General features: G+C 30.3%; 6 protein-coding genes across 6 annotated transcripts, besides 5 other annotated features; 2 read left to right on the top strand and 4 right to left on the bottom strand.

The window, feature by feature from the left end:
* Positions 1-390: 390 nt before the first annotated feature.
* On the bottom strand, positions 391-4,683 carry TVAGG3_0035380 (helicase protein; the record flags this gene model as incomplete). Its single annotated transcript, XM_001306505.1, has 1 exon — positions 456-4,556. One exon carries the CDS (start codon positions 4,554-4,556, stop codon positions 456-458), a length of 4,101 nt encoding a protein of 1,366 aa, XP_001306506.1.
* Positions 4,684-6,379: 1,696 nt separating this feature from the next.
* On the bottom strand, positions 6,380-10,919 carry TVAGG3_0035370 (uncharacterized protein; the record flags this gene model as incomplete). The annotated part of the gene is made up of 1 exon (XM_001306504.1): positions 6,380-10,897. The coding sequence occupies one exon, from the start codon at positions 10,895-10,897 to the stop codon at positions 6,380-6,382; it is 4,518 nt and encodes a 1,505-aa protein (XP_001306505.1).
* Positions 10,920-11,473: 554 nt separating this feature from the next.
* On the bottom strand, positions 11,474-12,589 carry TVAGG3_0035360 (uncharacterized protein; the record flags this gene model as incomplete). Its single annotated transcript, XM_001306503.1, has 1 exon — positions 11,474-12,196. The coding sequence occupies one exon, from the start codon at positions 12,194-12,196 to the stop codon at positions 11,474-11,476; it is 723 nt and encodes a 240-aa protein (XP_001306504.1).
* Positions 12,590-14,369: 1,780 nt separating this feature from the next.
* Positions 14,370-14,943: a mobile genetic element.
* A 340-nt stretch (positions 14,944-15,283) lies between these two features.
* On the top strand, positions 15,284-16,802 carry TVAGG3_0035340 (uncharacterized protein; the record flags this gene model as incomplete). Its single annotated transcript, XM_001306502.1, has 1 exon — positions 15,317-16,795. The coding sequence occupies one exon, from the start codon at positions 15,317-15,319 to the stop codon at positions 16,793-16,795; it is 1,479 nt and encodes a 492-aa protein (XP_001306503.1).
* Positions 16,803-18,027: 1,225 nt separating this feature from the next.
* TVAGG3_0035330 (uncharacterized protein) lies at positions 18,028-18,486 on the top strand (the record flags this gene model as incomplete). Its single annotated transcript, XM_001306501.1, has 1 exon — positions 18,028-18,486. The coding sequence occupies one exon, from the start codon at positions 18,028-18,030 to the stop codon at positions 18,484-18,486; it is 459 nt and encodes a 152-aa protein (XP_001306502.1).
* A 221-nt stretch (positions 18,487-18,707) lies between these two features.
* Positions 18,708-18,744: a mobile genetic element.
* Positions 18,708-18,744: a terminal%2Cinverted (terminal inverted repeat of Banshee-A3 transposon ID:TVAGG3_0035320).
* Positions 18,745-19,921: 1,177 nt separating this feature from the next.
* Positions 19,922-19,959: a mobile genetic element.
* Positions 19,922-19,959: a terminal%2Cinverted (terminal inverted repeat of Banshee-A3 transposon ID:TVAGG3_0035310).
* A 30-nt stretch (positions 19,960-19,989) lies between these two features.
* Positions 19,990-22,174, bottom strand: TVAGG3_0035300 (helicase related family; the record flags this gene model as incomplete). The annotated part of the gene is made up of 1 exon (XM_001306500.2): positions 20,031-22,025. One exon carries the CDS (start codon positions 22,023-22,025, stop codon positions 20,031-20,033), a length of 1,995 nt encoding a protein of 664 aa, XP_001306501.1.
* Between the last annotated feature and the right edge of the window lie 701 nt (positions 22,175-22,875).

Here is a 22,875-nt window from a genome sequence, read left to right as displayed (position 1 = left end):
TATCCATGGACATGTTGTTGTCCATGGAAACGAATCAAGTCCATGGACATGTTGTTGTCCATGGAAACGAATCAAGTCCATGGACAGCGATCTAGTCCCCGGACGCTCCAATCGTCCATGGACTTCCCTAATATTTATCATTATTCAGTGCAATTCTCTTTCCTTTCATAATTATCATTGTTTTATGGCATTCTCTTTCTTTTCATATTTATAATTGTTCAATGAAGTTCTCTCGATATTAATGATTGCCCACATAGTATTGCAATCAAAGCTAATTCAATGGAAATTGTGAAATTCTTAGTTGAACATGGGTGCTAAGAATAGAAAATATTTTTTCCCTATAAATATATTGAAACAAGATATAGTAATTTAAGAATAAACATTTTCTTTCTTTAATTGAATTTTCCATACAGTATACAAACTTTTTAAATATATATAAAAAATAAAATATTATATCAAAAGTTAATTGAGTTTTCTTTGGACATCTTTGCTGATTTCAGATCAGATTCCATGCTCTTGATAACTTTGTAGACGCAAGGAACAGTAAGTCCGAAGAGTTGAGATCCAGAGAATTTTGTTTTTCTCGGATCAATTCCCTCAGATCTGCAGATTTTGTCGATTGCCTTACTCCATGCATCACTTGGAGAAACTCCTCTTGAAAGGACTTTTTCTCCATTCTTTCCTAACAAAGTAACAACAAATATCGGACCTTCAGTGATTTCACTTCTGAAGTTCTGAGAACATCTTTTGCTTCCTGTGACTCTGAACTTCCTTTCGCTGCGAAATCCAACAGGATAAGGTGTCAATCTTCCACTGTATCCCTCTCCATCATATATCTGTCCGAAATTCTCAATTGTCAATGAATCTCCTGCAGAAAATGGACAACTTGGATAATTATCGTCACTTTTCGGATTTTCGCCGATACAAAAAGTGTCACAAATTTTACTGGCAAAAGAAATACGACTTTTATCGTCCATATCATACAAAAACGATAAAGGCGATGGTTTGGACGGTTTGACAACATGACATAATTCATCTTCCATTTTTGCATCATTTTGCAAAGATTTTATGATCTTTGACGGAATAATTCCCAAAAAAGGAGATGATGCATCAATTAAGAAAAGTGACAATCTCGTTATTCCAAATTTTGACATTCCAGAAATGAAACATTTTGAGTGATTTGAGTTCCACCAGTCAGGTAATGTATTGTTTTGAGAGAAATATCCTTCTCTGTTGATTATTTTTGCATTTGTTTCATGTATTTTTGTGAAATTATCAATGATTTCTTTACTTTCATCGATATTTGATGTGACAGATTTAAGAGATTCGTCTTTCTTCTCTATTTTATCATATATTTCTTCTGTCAGATTTTTGTTCGTTTCGTCATATTCAATTCCAATTTTTTCACAAAAACTTTTGAGATCCAATTCATTTTCTGTCTTTGAAATTCCATACATCAACAAAGAATCGAAAATAACTTTAAATCTCCTTTGATCCATGATTTGCTGCGTGAAATTCTTCTCTAGCCATTCTTTTGGTTCTAAGTATTCGATGTCTTTATTACTATAACCGATTTTCTCACAAATTTTGAGAATTTTCGGTTTCAAATCACTTCTTTTTGGCAAATTTTTCTTTTTTACCAAATATATTTCATCATTTATTGCTTTTTGCAAGTTATTCCATCCGTTTCTTGCGAGACAAAGCATTATGGAATACTCTTCTTCAGGTTCTCCAATGGAAGGAATAATTATTGGCCAGTCATTTTTGTCTTGAATGAAATTCAATGCCATATTCAATTTTCTGAAGAACAGAAATCCTTCGACGATCAATTCATGTTTTCTGGTAATTCTCGCATCAGCAGGATTTAATCCGTAAATCTCTTCTTCTGGGATTTCTCCAATGATCTCGCAAACTAATTCTTTGTCACTATCAGTAAATGACTTGTAACAACTAGCTGCACGACTCAATACTTGGAATTCCCCTTCTTTACCTTGAAAGCCCCTGTCAATAATTGAATCAACGGCAGAATTAAGTGTCAAATCGTTAATTTTTGTGTCATTTGACATAAATTTACAATGTCTATCGTAATCTGACTGTGAAATTACTTTTTCTGATTCATCATGCGGCAAAACTTTCTGCCAGAAATCGGCAGCATCCATTTTAGGTCCATTGTCATCAACTTCGAATGTTGCTTTGGAAAAAACAGAATCAGAAGTCAAATTTAGTTTGTTTTGGATTTTTGAAGGTCTAGAAAGAATTTGGTCGATATCTGATTCGCAGAATTTATCAACTTCTTTGTCATCACTTCCAAATATGTCATTGATTCCTGTTCTCAGCATTTCTTCAATTTCTTTTGCAGACAATTTGTCAGAATTCGAATTCAAACCATCGAAAATTACGTGTTCCAAAAACATCTTTTTACAAGACACTTCGACCATTTTAGATTCATAAGTATTTCTTGTAACCAATCTATAAACTTTCACTTCCTTTGTCTGGCCAATTCTGTGGCATCTCGCTTCAGCTTGCAAATCATTCTGTGGATTCCAATCAGAATCAAACAAAATAACAGTACTCGCTGTTGTTAAATTAATTCCAACACCTCCTGCTTTTGTAGAGATCAAGAAAACAAAACTATTCGCATTGTCTTTGAATCTGTCAATGGCGGTTTGACGATCAGACGGTTTGACAGATCCATCCAATCTTTCGTAATTAAACGATATATATCTTAAATAATCTTCAAGAATATCTAAGATATGTGTCCATTGTGAGAAGATTAACACTTTCTCGTTTTTCTGCTTCAATTTCGGCAATAACTTATCAATCAATATCAATTTTCCACTGCAATTAATCATGGCTTCAATTTCAATATCACTTTTTGTCAGATTTTTGTCACTTTTTATTGAATTTTTGTCAAATTTATTTTGAAATTCCTCCAAAATAGAATCTTCGGCACCTTTGATTAGATAAGGGTGATTACATACTTTCCTTAGTTCTGTTGCAAGAGAATTCAAACTTGGGATAGAATTTTTTGTCAATTTTTTCATCAAAACTTCTCTATTTTCAGAAATCAAAGCTTTGTAAATTTTCTTTTGTTGTCTTGTTAATTCTACATCAATTATTGTTTCTGTCTTAGGAAGAATAGAATTATCAACATCACTTTTATGTCTTCTTAATATATACGGCTTAATTAATTTCTTTAATTCATCAACTTGTTCAGAATTTGTCATGTTTCCAAATTTTTCATCGAATTCTTCACTGGAATTAAAATTCTCTTTGTCAATGAACGACAACAAACTGTACAACTCATCAACATTGTTCTGTATCGGTGTACCTGTCAATAACGTGCAATGTACAAAATTGAATAGTTGTAAAGTTTTGTAAAGTAAAGAATTTCGATTTTTTAAACGATGACCTTCATCAACAACCAAATACTGCCAATCAATTTCCTGGAGTTCTTTACTTTGGTTTACAACTGTGTCATAATTTGTGATTAAAACATCGAAACCAACGAAACCCTTTAGAGACTTTCCTTTGTCGTCTTTCACTCTGATCTCTGTATCATTGATGATTTGGAGTGATTCTGGAGAGCCATGGTAAATAATCGAATTCAGATTTGACCATTTCTTGAATTCTGACTGCCAATGAGGTAATGTTGAGAGAGGAGCAATGATAAGGAATGGTCCATTGATGTTTTCGTCTTTGGAAAGAATATTAAGTGTTGATACAATCTGTGCGGTCTTTCCAAGGCCCATTTCATCGCCAAGAATCGAATTCCGCTTGTTGTAGTAACAAAATCTGAGCCAATTCACGCCGATAACTTGGTAATCACGTAATGAAAATTTATCTTTGGATTCTGGATATGTTTTGTACTCTTTGTAGTTGGTATTAGGTGGGCGCTTCCATCTGGAAGGTATTTTGGAGTGATTCGATTTGTTGATTCGCTCATGATATTCTGCAATTTCTTTATCACACTGTACGTCTTCGATTTTCTCCCACGTGGACTCGTCGTAGCCTAGTGATTGCCATTTGACACGTACTAATGAGGCTCCTTTTGAGGTTGTCCTTTCTCCGATGATTCTATCGACTAAAAAATAGTCTGCTTGTGGATCTTTGTCTTCAAAGGCAAGTAGATCGGATACACCATCACTCTTGACGAGATCCATTCGCTGTAAACGCTGATTAAACCTTGATAAAGCATTTTTGCCTGGAATTGAGACAGATAGGTCAAGACTGGTCAAGTATTTGCAGTGTATGTATGATAAGCCTTGGAACTTGACATAGTATTGCGTTTCTTCTGTTTCAGGTAAGTTTTTCTTGCCTAATATTGTCTGAGGAATTAGCTCTTTTGTCTCTTCTTCCTCTGTAATTTCGTCGTCATCTGTTGTTGATCCGTCAATGAAATCGCTTTCAGACAAAGAATCACTGGAATTCGACTCTTCGTAAGAAATTACGTGTTTGGAATGGCGCTTTGACTTTGGAGGTGAATAATATGAGGGATCAAACTCATCATCATCGTCTCCATAGTAGTTTGACCGCTTACTTCTCCTACGAGACATCTAAAAATAATGATTTTGATTGGTCACTAAAAAAATTTTTTTTATTCATTCAAAATTCCCAAAGGAAGTTCCTCGTTACCGTAAAAAGTGACATTAATAAACTGAACTCCATTTCACTTCTTATGAACTTATCAATATAATACATATTCACACAACAAATAAAATAATTTTGAAATAAGTTCAGAAAGAATAAAGGTTTTGAGATCATTTCGATAATTTGTAATGTTTTAATTATGAAACAATATGCTCATATGTTTTAGAAAATGAGAAAATTTTTTGTGAGGATTTTGACATTCAAAAGTGACATTTAAGATTTATCATCAATGTTTCAAGTTTTTATTGATTGTGTGGACTGAATATCTGTGGTATAATGATGGAATTCGGTTACTGTTTAGATATAGAAATGATGATTCCAGTATTAGTTGTCTTCATGAGCATTTCAAAAGTTTTAAAATTCTTAACATTTTACATCAGTACATTGTTGAAGAAAACTTTGTGTATATTTTTCATATCAAGTCCGATAATCCTCCTGTTGATCCATGGATCGAATTCTATGGGGAACCTGTTCCGAATAAAGAAAAAATCGAAAATAATCAACAAATCACTGATTTCCCAAATCAATACTATTTGAGTGAATCTTCTTTTTTTAATATGACTAACGGTGTGATTGAAGTGATTAATAAAGATGGCATTAAATTCCTTCATTCTGATTGTTATTTTATAAAAATTTCTAAAGACGGTTGGGGTCCCTGTTTGAAGTTTATTGGTGGCAGTAAAGTTATTCAAAATCGATTCTGTTCAATAAACTCTGTAACCACTGATAAATATTCGTATGCCCATCATTCATTTATTAACTCTATGTATAATGGCTGGAATCAAAATTCTATATACGAGAGCACTATTTATAAATGTGGGAAAGAGGAATTCGGTTATTCAATAATAAGCCTTGGTTATGGAATTGATGTCGTATCAAAAGCAAATATAACTTATAATAAATGCATAAGCGATTGCGCATATAATTTGGGATGTAATGAAATATCTGTTAATTATTGCTGTATTATTTCAAATAATGCAAGCGAAAGTTCCATAATGTTTCATACAGGCTATGGAGAAGCTGAAGTATCGAAGTGTATTGTTAATAAAAACTCGGATTCAAAACGCGAGTATGGTTTGATTGTATCATATGCTGATACAAAAACATAAACAAAAGATTGCATATTAAAAGATAATATTGTTTTTAGCTATTTTCACTGCGAAACGATTAATGGAAAAGCCCAATTAACAGTTATTAACTGCACATCGGATTTAAAAACTGTATCTGGACCTGTTGACACAGCCAAAATGACAACGCAGCAGTTTCAGCTTAATCTATATAATCCAGAAATGGAGAACTGTTATATTCTTGATCAAATCCAAGATATGATTGATTATAATCATATTTCTTTGTTTTTATCTTTAAATCGAAGAAGTAGATTTCGTCGTTTTCTCTTTTCGATGTTATGATAAATTTCTTCTTTGTATAAGTATCATTTTTACCTTTCGAATGAGAACTTGGAAATATCAGTTGAACGCATTGTCTAATATACTGCTGTTTAAAGTATGAACTGACACTAGATTTGAGAAATTTGAGAAATTGTGTTTAATTATTAGGAATTCTCAATTTCATGGACAATTTACATGCCTCAATTGTGTGTTGATACTGTATTAAATCAAATCAATCTTTGGTAAATAAGAAAATTTAGCGACCTTCTTTATGCTATCGAATAAATAATAAAATAAAAAGATATTTAGAATATAACAATAATAAAATAAAATAAAAATTTTTATGTATCATAGTTTTCGCAAAAAGCTGCTGCATATTCAGTAGATTTTGCGTAAATATCTTCAAGAGCTGTCTTTTTCTCAGTATTAATTGGTGAAACTTTGAAATTGTTCAACGAATCCAAAATTTTCTGTTCTGTACTATACAACTTCGAAATGTTTTCCAAAGTTCTTTCGACAGATGCGTTGTATTCAACTACATCTTTACTTGCTCTGAACTTCAATGAGTTCAAAGTGTGTGTTGCCATCTTAAACAAGTCATCATCAACCTTAGGAATCTTCGCAGCAGCATCCATAGCCATATCCAATTTCGATTTATCAGAAATTGATTTTCCGTCATTGAAAACTTCGTAAACCAAATTTGACTTCAAAAATTCTCCTTTGACACAATTGTGGCCGTAAGAATTCACTACATCAACGAAAGCTCTCGAATTCTCTTTCGTCATTGGATGGAAGAATGTTGTAGCCGCACACCAGATGAACAACTCATTAAACTGTCCAACAGTCGATGCAAAAGCAAAAATGTTATTTGCAAACATCAAAACAGGATCCATTTCTGATTCTGTCTTATTATTTGCCATCAAATAGAAAATGTGTCTTAAATCCGAAATTGATTTCACAACCTGCGAAAGGAATATGATTATCTTATTCATCTTTTCTTCATTCGAAGACAAAGCCAACATAACTAAATTACTAAACCAATCTCCTTCTGTTTGGATATTAAATGGTTCGACTTTTTTCGTGATTTCGTCGATATTTCCGAAATCCAAACAAATCAAGAAAATCGAAATGTTCTGTTCATTTTCCAAGTTATTCATGAGATACTTATATATCTCTGTTTGTATTTGATTCTGATTATTCTCAGAAAATCTCTTCAAAAGTGTTGGAATGAAAGAATGGAAAGCAGCACCGAAAATGGAAGATAAAGCAAGAATTGTTTCTCCAAATATTTCGATGTTTTCGCGGTTGTTGTCTTTATCCTGCAAAAACTTATCGAACAAATCAAAATTAATAATATTTGGAAAATTCTTGAGTTTCTTTCCAATAATTCTCGAGATATAAATGAAAGCTTTTGCTCTTTTTCCGCTTGAATTATAGATAATTGCGGCCAATGTTTGAGCACTTCTTTCTGTTATATCATGAAGAGCGAGTCTTGAAATGAACTCATAAATATTTTCTTTGCAAACATCATCAATTGACGAGAAAACAGAAGCCAAAATAGAAATAGTATGGAAGAAAATGTCATCAGACATAGAATCAGAGATATTTGTAACTAAAACAGTTGCCCAATGTTTCGAAACATCTTTCAAACAATCTTTCCATATGAAAGGATTAATCAACAAGAAAAGCAATGGTTTGAAATATTGACCTCTTCTTAAATGAGGTGAAACTAACAAAAACAAATTATAATACAAACAAAAATCGTGTTTTTGTCCTTTGAGAGTTTTGAGGATATCGAAATTATCCGAAGTAAATATCGAGCTTCTTTCGAAGATGAATCTCGCTATAGAGTATATTTTGTTTGTTATCAAATACTCGGCGTTTTTCTTCGAACACAAACAATCAATGAAATTATTGTTTTTAATGAAATCACTCAACTCTTTCGATGCAATTAATCCATCATTATTATCAATTATCATGTGGAATCTAGCTGTAGTGAAAGAACAATCCCTAGGAATAAGACTTGGATTGTAATAGAAATATTCAAATTCTTGAGATGTCACTTTTCTTGAAAAAAGTGACACCGGACCAATTAAACCTGCAATATTTGTTAATTCTGTTGAACCGATAACTATTGAAGGTTTTGGATTCATTTTAATGGAATCGAAATCCTTTGTATGTCTTTCCTGCATTGTTGAACTTGCAGCAATCATTGTGTCAACGCTTGCCCTGCTTTCATTAGTTATATTCATGCAAATCAAAGTCCATTTTTGGTCATTGGAATCGAAAGGACGCGTAAATTCTGCGATATCAACTCTACTTGTTCTAAATTTGTTGTATGATTCAACAGTCAAGAATATCCTTGATGCTTCCATTCTTAACATCAAAGAGAACTTGTTTGTCACTCTATCATCAATTGTTATAATATATTTCTCGAAAGCTTCAGAAGATTTAATAATATGTCTATCAATATGGATCCAAAACAAAATTGCAAATCCATTGGAAATAACTGAATTATCAATTTTAGATGATAATTGATGAGTTCTTCCAATGAATAAAGGACACTGCATGAATGTAGCGTTATTAAACACAATGTTCTCTATCATTGGCATTAGTTTCGGTACACTCAACGCGTAAGAAAGAACTTCTCTTGTTGTTGAAGTTGAAATGATTTTTGACAACAATTTAATGCAAAATTCTTCATCCAAATCAATCAACAATTTGTAGTTTCCGTAGATCGGACCATTTCCATCCAAATAAGAAACCAACATAGAATCAATCCTTGACTCCTGCATGTTCACAACATTTTGTGTTTCCGAAGTAGATTTCATCAACAATTCCTGAGTTTCTGGTGAATTATCAGCCAATATCAAAACAATGAAAGTTGGTCGATGCAAAGCCAGCATTGGACCAACAAAAGATTCCATAGTATTCAATGTCAACACTTTCGTATAGATGTGTTTTCTGTTTACACATCTTATTGCTCTTATCATAATATCCGCCAGTTTTGGAGATAATTTGTAATCAATAGATGTTGTATGTAAAATATCAATTACATCTGAAACTATTTCAACATCGCAAAATGTATCTAAAGTCTGGATGATGTGATCAATCAAAGGATTGATTAATACTTTAGATTTCGTTGTTCTCAAATAAGAAGAGAAATGATGTATCAAACACTTTGAAAACTCTTGATTTTCATCCATTGCTTTTCCTATTAATAAAACAGATTCTTCATTTAAATGTGGATAAGCATTAATAATAGACAATGATGCGAAATTAATCAATGATTGTTCATAAGCAATTTCAATCAACAAAGGTAATAATTTCGCATTTCCTGTCTTAGATAATTCGAAAATGTCATATAAAATCAAAGATCTAGCAATAAGTAACTGTCTGTTTGTTGGATTTTGGAGCTGAGCATTGGATATCAATCTGTACAAGATACTTAAATGTTCACAAAGTTGTGTATTGACATATGTCCTGAACCTCTTCGGATCAATGATGATGATTCTCGTCATAACATCAACAAAAACTAAAAAATTAGTGTTGATGTTAATGATCGCCATGATGCTTTCATAGTTTTCCTTGGCGAATAAATGGATTGCGTATGTCCTCATCTGTGAAACAAACTTGTTCATCAGAATTGGACCAATGTCGCTTTCGTCCATTTTGAATAAATATGATTTTTTGATTTTGTCCAAAAACATGTTCGTTATGTTGCTATTCATCTTTCCCAGGAACCATAACAGAACAAGAAGTGGAATAATTTCGTCATTTGTATCAAAAAATGATAAAAATTCAAAAATGGTCGTGGAGTCGGTCAATGACATGGACTCTTTAACTGTATTAAGAACATCGATGATTTCGTCTAAAATGGCAAAGATATTATCTGATATATAATATTCAAACGGAAGTGGTAGTATTTCGCCATTGAAATCGCTCTTGAACTTGATGGTTCTCGGTGAAGCATCAATGTGATCGATGTTTACAGTCACAATTGGATCATCAGATTTTGGAGCTTTAGGAATAATGGGACTGATGAGAGATATACTGAGAGACTTCATCAGTAAACTCGTATCTACGCTATGGGTAGTTGAAATGGCCCATAATAACCGTAATGCGAGAATATCGTAGTTTAAAACCCATTTTTCAATGATTTCGACAAGTCTTTGAAGGCTGGAGTTTTCAATTCTGTTGCGCTGAGTAGTTATGAGGTTGATAAGAATTGTAAAAACGACATCTTTAGTTTCATTTTCTTGATGACTGGAAAGGATTGATTTGACAAGAGAAACAAATACATCGAATGACTCGACTGTAAAATGTTTAGATGAAATGAACGTTGATAACGCTGCATCTGCTGTTGCTTTAGCCCATTTTAATTTATCTGCATTAATAACAGTTTGAATTGTATAAATGTAAATATATGTAAATATAGATGCATAAATGCTATGGAATCCTTTGTTTAAAGCTGATATTAAATCAAATAAATTTTCATTTGTCAAAGTTGTTGAAATATTGCAAATAAAACTAAGTGATTGATATAAAATTACCATTTGTTGCGTTAATGATGGCTTCGCGGATGAACTTGTCGAGAAAATGCTTGAAAATTGTTTGACAGCCCGGGGATCATACTTAAAAGAAAAGCGTCCTGCTAAGACATTCTCAATTGAATTGCCTTGACCTATCTCGTTTTCTATTTTGGTGAGTGTTTGTGAATCTATTTTTGGTAATTGACTTCGCAATTCAGCCCACATCTTTTCATCGTCATCATTATCAAGTTTGTCTCGAAGTATGAATATTTTGGTAAGAGACGATTTATTTGAAGCCTTAATATTTGAAAAAATCCCTTGAAGCATTATTTTTTATTTTTTATTGTCGATGCAGAAAAATATTTAATTTTTTTATTGTTCTGCTTTTGATAAAATGATCTTTGGCTTGTATCATACCGAAATCATATTCAAAAGATTCAATTTTTTAGCAATTCCAAATTGATCGCTTATCATTTCTCGATCCTTTTGTATTAAGTATCATGCAATAAGAAACTATCAAGGAGGATAGAATCATATCTAGCCAAGACATATGAAAAAGAGAAAAAAATATGCTTCATATTTGAATAGCAGTCAAAATTATTTTGTTTCATTTGGAAAAAGTTCTGATACACATAAAAATCAACTGTATCATCCGATGTTGAGAAAGAATTAAAAAATTGGATAACAATATCTCATTTTAGACTTACAATGATTGGCTTAATACTTGAAACATTACCACTAGATAATTTATATGATAAATCACTCTCATCAATGGCTATTATACAAATATTGTAAAAAATTTCTTTTACATTAGACTAAATAGCATTTAAATATGATGTTGATTACTAATATAAATATACAAAACATTTACTTAATAAACAATACATGAAATCTAATAAAAAATCATGCATTTTCAAGTTCAGACTCTTTTTCTGATTGAGAAGGAGAGTATTCGTTCAACAAATTAACTCTCCTTGGCTCCTTTCTCTTTTTCATTGGAACATATGACTGGGAAATGTCCATTAATCGATAAAGAGTTGTAGAATCGATTTGGGACTGTGAAGCTGTACTGGAATCCGCAATAAACCGTCTATCAGAACTATTCATTACATCCTCTTCTTCATCCTCGTCGTCATCACTTGAATGTTCTGCTTGAGTTAATTTGAACTGTTTCGCCCTGTAATTGAATTTCTTACGCGGTGGAGATCTAATTGGCTTATTCGGTTTCTGTATAGAAGATGTTGTTTCCGTGGTAGAAGTCGTATAAGAATAATTATCTGAAGAAAGTTCTAATTCAAGAGAATCATCGCTAGAAAAGTTATTCGCTTTGACAGTTTTCGGCTTTTCAGATGATTTGGTCGGAATAATTTGTTTTTTCTCTAAAAAATTTGTAATTGTTGAAGGTTTTTGGAAATTTGAATTCATTTTTGCACAAATTTCAGGTGGTGTAGTATTCTCATCTATGATATTCTGATTTGGAGTTGGTCTAACAGGAGAAGGAATTGCAGATGAAGTAGAACTTGATAGAAAACTAAATGGTTTAGGAGATAAATAATCTGGTGCATCTAGTTCGACATCAGATTCTGATACAAATGATTCTGATTCTGATAAAAAGATATCATTCATCTGTTTTTTATTGGTTTGATCTAATTTATCTGAACTACTATCTGATATGAGGCTAAATGACCAAGAAGTTGAATTCGATGATTCAAAAGCTCCCCGGTTATTAGTGGCTTTAATTTGATTTGTTATAAAAAGTGACAAATTTCCTTAGGATAAGAGAAGTTCCCCTCGAAACAAGAAATGCAAGTTAACAACATTGGAGCATACTCTCTTTTATGAATCGTATATGCAGCTAGAAATATGTCTGTAGATTTTAGTAAAGTTTTCATATAAAAAAATATTTTAGTAATTTCAAGGAAATAACACTTAAATCCCTCATATGGATTTTTAGTTTTAAATAAGAAATGTAATGGCTTTAAACTCATTATCGAATCGAAATTCATTTTCAAACACTCGGACTATGATTTTTGAGAAGATCGTTGTTAACTATTCAGCAACTAAGAGTCAAAGAATCCTTCGGTCTTACTTATATTTGGAAAATAATGATTATAATAAATAATTTTACCTAAATTTCGATTATATTCAGTATCTTTTCTTATTAATGAGTTGAAAACTATTTTGTGTTGGAATGATAGTCATGTACATGATAATTATGAGTTGATGGGCATATTTTACGAATAACATTTCTTACTAATGTTCTTGTGTGTATTATTAAACTCTTCAACATATCATCCATTGAGATGTTCTTTATGTATTTGCAAGTCCGAAATCGAAAAATGGATATTTTAAGGATATTCAGATATTGGTGTATTAAGGGTGCACCCGTATGTACGTTTATTTGAGAGGAGGAGGATTACCCTCTCAATTTTGAGGGATTCGTTAGTTTATTTTCTCGATGAATATGCAATAAAATTTGATTTTTACCTTATCAATATACTTCATATAATATACACATGTTCATGTAAAAACTTTTTTCCAAAATCCTCAGGAATTAAGGGATTTTTGAATTTTAAGAATTTTTTTCGAATTTTTTCGAAAAAAAAAATATTTTCAGAACAGCCTTAACGGCTAAGATTTAGGAACAATGTTAAGTATCAAAAAGAAAGGAGGTCTGATATAGACAACATATATCGTTGAAGGTTGAAAAAATCTCTAATATTTGAGCCCAAAATTTCAAATTTTAATTTTTTGAAAAAAGAGGCCACATATATGTACGTTTATTTGAGAGGAGGAGGATTATATTTTTGAAAGGGTGAAACATTATGAATATGTTAATTATATAATAATGTTGCATGCTAAGATCAGTCATAATGTAAACCTCTCAATTTTATTGTCGTGGGAAGTATCTCAATTCCTTCAAAAAAATTGAAAAACTATTTAATTTTAAAAAATATAATACTTTTAATTAGTTAATTAATTGGAGATATTTTTTAAAAAATCACTTTTGATAATACTTTTGAGAACTTTAATTAAAAAAATATATTCAAAAATATCCAGGATATCAAGAGGGAATTGTTCCTTATGAGGTATATAGTTATGATGTATACCTCATAAGGAACAATTCCCTCCTTAAAACGAGAAAACTTGTTCGAAATTGTTTATCATTTCGAACAAGTTTTCTCGTTTTTAATAAGAAACTAAAGGCTATGAGGCACTGATTATATATTAGTGCCTCACAGCCTTTAGTTTCTAATAGATAGCTGGGAAACTTTCTCCAAATGATAAGTTATTCAGAGAAAGTTTCCCAGCTATCAAGAGGGAATTGTTCCTTATGAGGTATATAGTTATGATGTATACCTCATAAGGAACAATTCCCTCCTTAAAATCGTAGACATTTTTATACTTATTAATCAACCATTCAAAATCATATTCCTCTGAAAAGTTATTTTATTAAAAATTTAGAATTTTAATAAATATAGAGTTTGAATTTCATACAATACCTATATATTTTCAATAATGGAATTTGAAAACCATTCTCAAAAGTTCTCAGAAAACCTTTTTTTCATTAATTTTAAGAAATCTGAGTATTAAATTAAGTGATAAATTCGTTTGACACTACTTTAATTTTTAAATTCAAAAAATTATATGTGCTTCTTAAAATGACTCAAAAAATTTTTATTATAAAATAATATATAATATTAAAAATCCCACAACATTTTTTTACTTTACATAATCGTACTTCCTCGACGATTAATTTCCACTCAATTTCTATCGTTGACCGAACTTAGCATGCAACAATAATATGTATTATTATAAAAAAGAAAAAATAAAGCACGTTAAAATTTTTCTTTCTTGATTTTTTACAAAATCTACTTAGAATTATGCAAAATATGACTAAATAATTATAAATTTCAAGTTAAATTTTAATTTTGATAAATAATTTAAATTTCAAAATATCAAGTTCAGTTCGACTATGTATGTAGTAATTCCTCAATAAAGTGCCAAAACCCTATTAAAATATATGAACATTTTCAACATTTTAATGTTTTTATTTAAAAATTTGATGGAATATGAGCTTCAAACAATTATTATGTAAATAAAAATAATTAAATATATGTATTTATTCGTATTACAACCGTAGTAAGTCGATTCTTCCTTTCTTCTACTGAGTTTTGAATTTGATTTCGAATTGTAAAGAGATTCAAAGGGAAAATACTAGCGGATAAAAACTACCTCCATGAAAGGGTCATAATGGAGTCAAGTTGTATTTTTTGATATTTTTTGCTTTTCGAGCCTAAATAGGTAGCCAAGATAATGCCTAAAAATAAGGTTCTAAATTCTGAAGTTTACATGATCCCCTCGTGTGCACCCTTAAGGTTTCTCCGAATACTTGAATATTTATTTATACGCATTGATATTTTGCATATTGATCTGAAAATATAATGTTTGAACTGTGGTTGAAAATTGAGGCGATTTTTATAAATAAAGTTGAGAGAACTTTCAATTTCATTAAAGTGAAATAGCATTTAAATATTTAGATTAAATCAAAATAAAACTATCCTGGCCGTCTCAAATAATTGATCTTATTATAAACTTTTCAAAAGTGTGGAATTTCACAACTCTAACACGATGTCCAAAAAGCGTTACCATTCAAAATTATTTTCGTCTTTCAAAATATTTTATTTTCGATCGGAAATTTTTTTATATAATTTTTTTATCAAACAACAGCTTTCTTTATCAACGATGTCAGACTATTCGGAATATTCAGAGTATTCAGATGCGCCAAATGATACTTTTGATTACATAGCAAGTAACAGGAGAACGGAAATGACGTCAGCAAAATCGAAAACTGATAACGGCCCTGCCGATCCGTATATCTACATCATATCACAAGAAGAAAGTAAGAACGGTAAAGAGGTAAGCTCATTTCAATACAAAATGAAGCGATCATCTAAGAAATCGCCAGAAAGTTTCACAATAAAGAATTTGCCGAAGCTTGCTGAATTAAAAAAGGGTCAATTGTACACTGTTGCCATAAGATATGATGGAAACTATCTAACTTGTGTTGCACATTCCTTAATTCCAACAAAAGCAACAATAACAATTACAAGAGAAACAGAAGGAGGATCTATAGTACTCGATAAAATGACGAATCAGAACGGTGAGATCAATCATTTGAATTTTATCAACAATAAAATCGATTCATTTTATCCGATTCCAAAGGCTGGCGTAGTTCTACGTATCCTTATGCCAGGTACTGAACAATCGGCATTCGAAAGCATAGAATCATTGTTGGTCGAAGGATTTCCGGAAATGATTAAAGTTAACGTAAGCAAACCGGAAATAAACTACACTAATTCCATTGTTTTCCAACAAGTCATATCAGTTCCAAGACGTCTTCCTCCTACTTATCCATATTACTACTTCGAAGAAGGTAAGGTTACTGAAATTGATGGAAGCAACAGATACATTACAAAAGCCTTTCCAGAAACAGCTAAAAATTCTCCATCAATTTTAATCTGTCAGGTAAATAAATCTTTCCAAGTCGACATACTCACATCGCTTGCATTCACAGGAGCAGAACACATTATATTAGATTGTGTTAATAAAAGACTCCAACCACGAACCATTGATACCTTTAGATTCGAAAACTGGAATATCAAAAGAACAAATCCAAAGAATAGCACTTCATTTACAGGCGAACAAGTACTTCCAGGCATGGTATTTGTCAAACTCGTCAAGAAGAACGTTGATGGAATTATTCAGATTATTGATACACTTTATCCAGGTCCAGACGTCCAGGATGTCAAGGTCAGGTTAGCTTTCCTCAGACCAGCTGGTAATTACGACCTGATCAACACTCTTCCTGTTCCAGATACAAAAATTTTACCAGAATATTCTCCGAAGAAATCAAGAAGCCTCAAATCGCCAAGGAAGCATAAGAGTCATATGGAAGTAAAGAAGAAACCAGCGAAGAAGGAAAAGAGAAGCAAGTCACCAAGGAAATCCAATTCACAGCCAAAGCCGAAACCAGTTGTCGAAGAATATTATTATTACTCAGATGAAGACGAACCAGCTCCTTCCCCAAATCTTAAGATTTACGTTGATGAAAATGGAAATATCATCGATAACAGCGGTGCTCCTAAAAAAGATAAAACAATTTCAGACATCTTAAGAAAAATCAAAAAGAGTGGTGCTACACCAAAGATCCTCAGCAAATAATAAAATTGTATCTTGATGTTAATATAAAATTGGTCATTTTAGATTCGAATTTTTATTGATATCTTTTTTAACGAAAAACTCATAAGTTTAGACGCGTTACTGAAATTGCTGATCATTTATTTTACAAAAATACCGATATTCGGGAAGTTGTTTTGCATTCAAAAATAACAAAAATCGGAAGAGGTGCTTTTCAAGCATCTTCAATCAAGAAAATAACTCTCGAACAAATTGAAGAAATTGAGCCTTACGCTTTTCATTCTTGCTACAATCTTGATGCTATCATACTTGAAAACATCAAATTTATTGGTGAGCATGTATTTGATGGTTCAGGTTTGAAAGATATCAAAATTAACGGTAAAATTTCTAAACTTCCTTCAGATTTGTTCACAAAATGTTATAATTTACATTATTTTACTTCGAGTGGACATTCCCTTACAATCCCAGCTCAAACTTTCATGAACTTGAAAAATTTTGAAAATTTCGACTTCAAAGGAGATCAATTGTATGTTCACGAACAAGCGTTTGCCAATTCTGGACTTACAACTTTTGATTTTTCAAAACTTTCTGAAGCACGATCATCATCTTTTTCAAATACGAAGCTCAAATCAATTAATTTGTTAACAGTCAACAAAAACGGTCTCACCATAACTGGTGAAAATACATTCTCTAATAACAACTACCTAATTACGATCAAAATTTCAGACCAATATATTAAAGTACTCACAAAATCTAGATTGAGAGGCGGTCAATGACTTTTGAGGGGAAATTAACGCATGGAATTTAATATTATTTAGGTTGATATTCTTGCTTATTATTTCAGAAAAAAATCTTAAAAATTTCAATATGAAAATTGAAAGCAATTCAAAAAAATTGCTAACATGTAAATTTTAATATCCTATGCATAATTTCATATTTTGAACATTTTTTATTTTTGTTTAAAACTTAAAATTTTGCGAATTTAATATAATTTATAAAATATAATACGTATATATGTTTAAAATACACTAAATTTAATTGTTAATTGACGTTTTTGGGAATGAATTTTATCAAAACATGCCTGAATCCGAAAATTTGAAAGAACGAATTACACAATCATATATGTAGAATTCAAAATACAAACTTAAAGATTGTATACGTTTAAAATTATTCAGATTGTGTTTGATTTCCACTCATTCTGTTTCTTTTGAACTCTAACACTAACATTTCATGATGATTACCTGATCCATTTATACATGGTTGAATTGTTCCAGATTCTACCAGAAAATCAATCCAAATTTCTCAATGCATTCATGTTGATTGGTCAACAGCAGAAACCAAAAGATTTGTCCAAGTTAATTTCAGATAAATACAAATTACTTTTAATTTTGTTGAATATTGTTGGATTATCAATAATATGTGTTGTTTTTGTTGTTGTTTGTTGTGATTGCAAACCGAAGAAGAAAAAGAAGAAAAGTTCTACGTCTGATTCAGATTCTGACTCATCAGATTCGATTCCTGATGAAAGAACTGCTAAGTTTGCCATATCCTCATTAAGCAACAACGTTGAGGCGCTTCATACTTGTGACAGTCCTTTAGTTAAATCTTCTGTTGTAAGTAACGCCACAGATGATAATGTTTCATACGAAGTTGCTATGGATTCAAATCTTCCTGAACCAACAAAGATGTTGTCTGTAGAAGATATTAATGAATAAACATGTTTTTCTATTTGTAATATTTTGTAATTATTTTTCGTCTATCAATAGAAGGAATCAGTACAACATAAATGGACATATGACAGAAATAATCAGAATTTTCAAGGTATGAAAGAATGAAGGTTAAGCCTCATCAAAGATATAAAATTTATCTCTGCAATAACTTCAATGTTAAAAAATAATATAAACAGACAATCATATTCGTAGTTTCTAATAAGTTGTAATAAACAGAAATTCATCAAAAGTGACAGCTCTCAATTTTTTGACATTTGTAAATTCTAAATTGAATGAGAAAAATGAAATAATACTAAGCATAATACAATATTCTAGATTTAATTATAATTAGGAAAAGTTAGTTTTGAGAGTACTTTTCATAGGCATATAGAATGAAATCTTCTGAAAAATAATATCACATAAACTCATATTATTTTCTAATATATAACTATTTTATATAAAAATCAAATTCAATGATCTTAAAAGCGAAGGATAAACCTCAAAATTTACGAATATAATGAGTGGGAATATAATGCTTATCTATCATAAAACCATATGAAATATCAATTTTTGCTTTACGCCTAATTTTTGACGACAATTAGCAAAAAATGTTAAATGTTAACACTCAGTCCATTTGAATATGAAAAATAAAATTGACTTTGATTAAATGTTTTTATTTATCATGCAATTCTTCTTGCGACCAAAGATTTGAATAAAAGTTCAAAAAATAAGATAGCTTAAAAAATAATATACGGTAGTGTTTACTAATAGATGAATAGTATATAAATTCTATTAAAATGGATTTGATCCAAAAAAATATAAAACCAAAAATAATTGTTATAATTTAAATGAAGAAGTAATTTAAAACGATTTTATTTATGATCAAATTTTATATATTTTTTTGGATCAAATCCATTTTAATGGAATTTATATACTATTCATCTATTAGTAAACACTACCGTATATTATCTTTTAAGCTATCTTATTTTTTGAAATTTGATTCAAATCTTTGGTCGCAAGAAGAATTGCATGATAAATAAAAACATTTAATCAAAGTCAATTTTATTTTTCATATTCAAATGGACTGAGTGTTAACATTTAACATTTTTTGCTAATTGTCGTCAAAAATTAGGCGTAAAGCAAAAATTGATATTTCATATGGTTTTATGATAGATAAGCATTATATTCCCACCCATTATATTCGTAAATTTTGAGGTTTATCCTTCGCTTTTAAGATCATTGAATTTGATTTTTATATAAAATAGTTATATATTAGAAAATAATATGAGTTTATGTGATATTATTTTTCAGAAGATTTTGTGTTCTTCTTCAAAATTTTATTTTTTTATTAAAAAGAATCTTTACAAAATATACATTTACTTTAATTAATATTTAAAAACGTGCTCTATCAAAAGTTCCAAAAATTCAATATTTTAGCTTTTCTGAGGTGTCACTTTTGATGAATTTCTGTTTACAACAATAAGTTAATTCAATGGGTTTTAAATGATTCTTCAAAGAAATTTTCTCAATTTATGTAATCTAATATAAATCTATTTATTAGTAACAAAAACAACGAAAACAAAAGGAACAAGAACAAATAAGAAGTTTGTTATAGCAAGTGCTAAAGTAGTTGCATGAGAAATACTATATATGGAGAAATATACAGTGAAAGCAATGCAAAATAGAGCAAACAAAACATCAACAATAAACATAATATTAAATCTCCTTGGTTTGCAAAGCATCATTGAAACAAAAGTATATGGAATTGTAACTACTCCTATATGTAACAAGAAGAATACATATGTAAATTGTGTTGGATATGATTTCCATTTAATGATAGTGCCATGAATTCCAAAAACTCCGTAATTTCCTTCTACATCTGTGACACCAATTGGAATAATTATTGGAGAAACCAGTAAAAGGAAAAGATATAAAAGAACTTTTCTGTTATATTTAACAAGATAGAACCTGATAAACAAGAAACCGAATAATATGAATTTCAAATGATCTAATATTCTATGTGCTTTCTCTTTGTTTTCAATGTATTCCATGCAACTGATATAAAACTTTTCTAAAAATGAAAATCTTCTTTCTATATTGAAAGGAATCAAAACAACAAGCATGATTATAAACAATAATATTAGCAAGTATAGTGTATATTTGTAGATCTGCCTTTCATCACCAATTACTTCATTCATATAAGGAGAAAGTCCACCAACAAAGAAATTCACAATGTTTTTTGTTGATGAATTTACGTGAACAACTTCAACATGTTGAAATCCATTATTAAAGAACATTTCAACATGATAAAGTGACATTCCTGGTTTCAAATGTCTTTCAAACTTCATTTTCAATCTATCACAAAGTAATGTTTCATTTTCTGAATCAGAGAAAACAATAACTCTGACATCGATGTGATTTGAACTAAACATTGACATTTTTGATATTTGTTTATAATCTATTGGATAAGTAACAACAAATGATGGATTATCATATATTTTATAGCTGTGGTAAAAGATATTTCCATTGTCATTTGTAACTATTCCAATGTTTCTGTGTCCAACAAGATCAGAACAAATTATTTCAAGAGAAGATTCATGATGTTGTGGCTGAATTTCATATGGATGCGAATGTCCTGTTAAGACAACAGAAATATGATATTTAATGATCATTTCTTTGAATGATAAACCATTGGAAGACTTCCTTTCTCCCCATTGTCCAACAGGATAATGTGTAACAATTATTATTTGTTTCTTTTCATTTAATCTCAATGTTTCAACAATTTTTGCTTCAATCAAATCAAGAATTTTCTTAGAAGGATGGATAAATATGTCAAGTAAAGCTCTTGAACGAGGAAAATCATAAGGATTAACTATAAGAAATGCAATATTTTCGTAAATTCTTGTTGTAATGATAAAATCTGTTTCAGAACTAGTTTTGTTGGTAAAAATTCCGACTGAATTCATGTACAAGTTAGAACTTATATCAAGAGAGTATGTATTAAACATGTCATGGTTTCCTGCTGCTTCAATGAAGTATTTCGGATCGATTTTGCTGTTTTCTTTGAAATTTCTTAATAATTTGTAGTCGTTTTCGTTTTGAATGGCAATCCTTGTGCCCAAATAGGCACTTGTCTTACCAGGAAATGTCCAATCGTCAACAAGATCTCCGCTGTTAACAATTGCCGTATGGTTATATCTTTTTGAAAAATTTAACGCATTATTGTAATTTATGTTGTTGTTTTGTTTAGAAGAACTTACGTGTGTATCTGTCATATGAATGAAAAGTGATGGATCCTCGCTCGAATTAAATTTATTATTTGATCCCGAAAATCTTTGGATATTTTGAGATGGAACTGTCATAATTACAAGGTACGATAGGGAGAGAAATAGTATTAACCATAAATATTTGGTCATTAAGTATCTACAACCAATTAAAACAACTTTTTCGGAGTCGATGGTGGCATTCTCAAAATCGTCTATGAGAATATCAGTAGTCTGCTTAACAGTGTCCAACTCGTCTTGTGTCTGGCTAGTAAGTTCCATTGAGATGTTTTGATAATGATTTCGTTGCATTGGAAGTAGTATATGAGTGCGGGTTTAGTGACTTTTTTTGTTGCATCTATATATAGACGATGCATTAAAATATATTTATTTATAAATCATTAAAAAATTAACATTAATTTTAAAATAATTTATTTTTTATCTTTTATAAAAGAAACTATATATAGATGATGTCAGATATTCCGCGATTAATTAAACATTGTTTAAATCCTGAATGGGTTAAACTTCAATTTAAAAATGAAGATTGTGAATTATTAAATGAATATGAAAGCCAAAATAAGCTAATGAGGTATAAATATAATGATAAAGAATATTTAATTTCATGGAATCAATGGAGTCATAATCAAAGACCTCATAAACGAGAAGAAGAAATTGAAAATAATGAAATGGAAATCATTGATGACATTAAAGAGGATGGAATTCCTAAATTTTGTAGAAAAACCTTTAGAACTAAGTTAGGAGCATATAAACGTAGAGTATTAAATCCTGAATATCTTAAACATCAATTTAAAAAGGAAGACTGTGAATTATTAAACGCTAATGAATATGAAAATGCTAAATCAAAACTGAGATATAAATATATTGGAAGTGATGAAAGGTGTAAAGATAAAGATAAAGTTTATACAGTTTCATATAATAACTGGCACACGTTAGGGATAAGAAAACATTTAGGAGATTATGGTAAAAGTTCCGAATTCTTCAAATCTAGTATGTACGAGAGAATAAAAGAAATCAGATATAATTATCATTCATGAATGAAAAATAAACTTTAAAAATTCATGTCTTACATTTATGAATAATTTATTTTTTAATTTGTATGAAAATGAGTGTC

The sequence above is a fragment of the Trichomonas vaginalis genome, chromosome IV (assembly GCF_026262505.1).
Source record: "Trichomonas vaginalis G3 chromosome IV, whole genome shotgun sequence".
Taxonomy (NCBI): domain Eukaryota; phylum Parabasalia; order Trichomonadida; family Trichomonadidae; genus Trichomonas; species Trichomonas vaginalis.
This window is presented reverse-complemented; position numbering and strand designations above follow the sequence as displayed.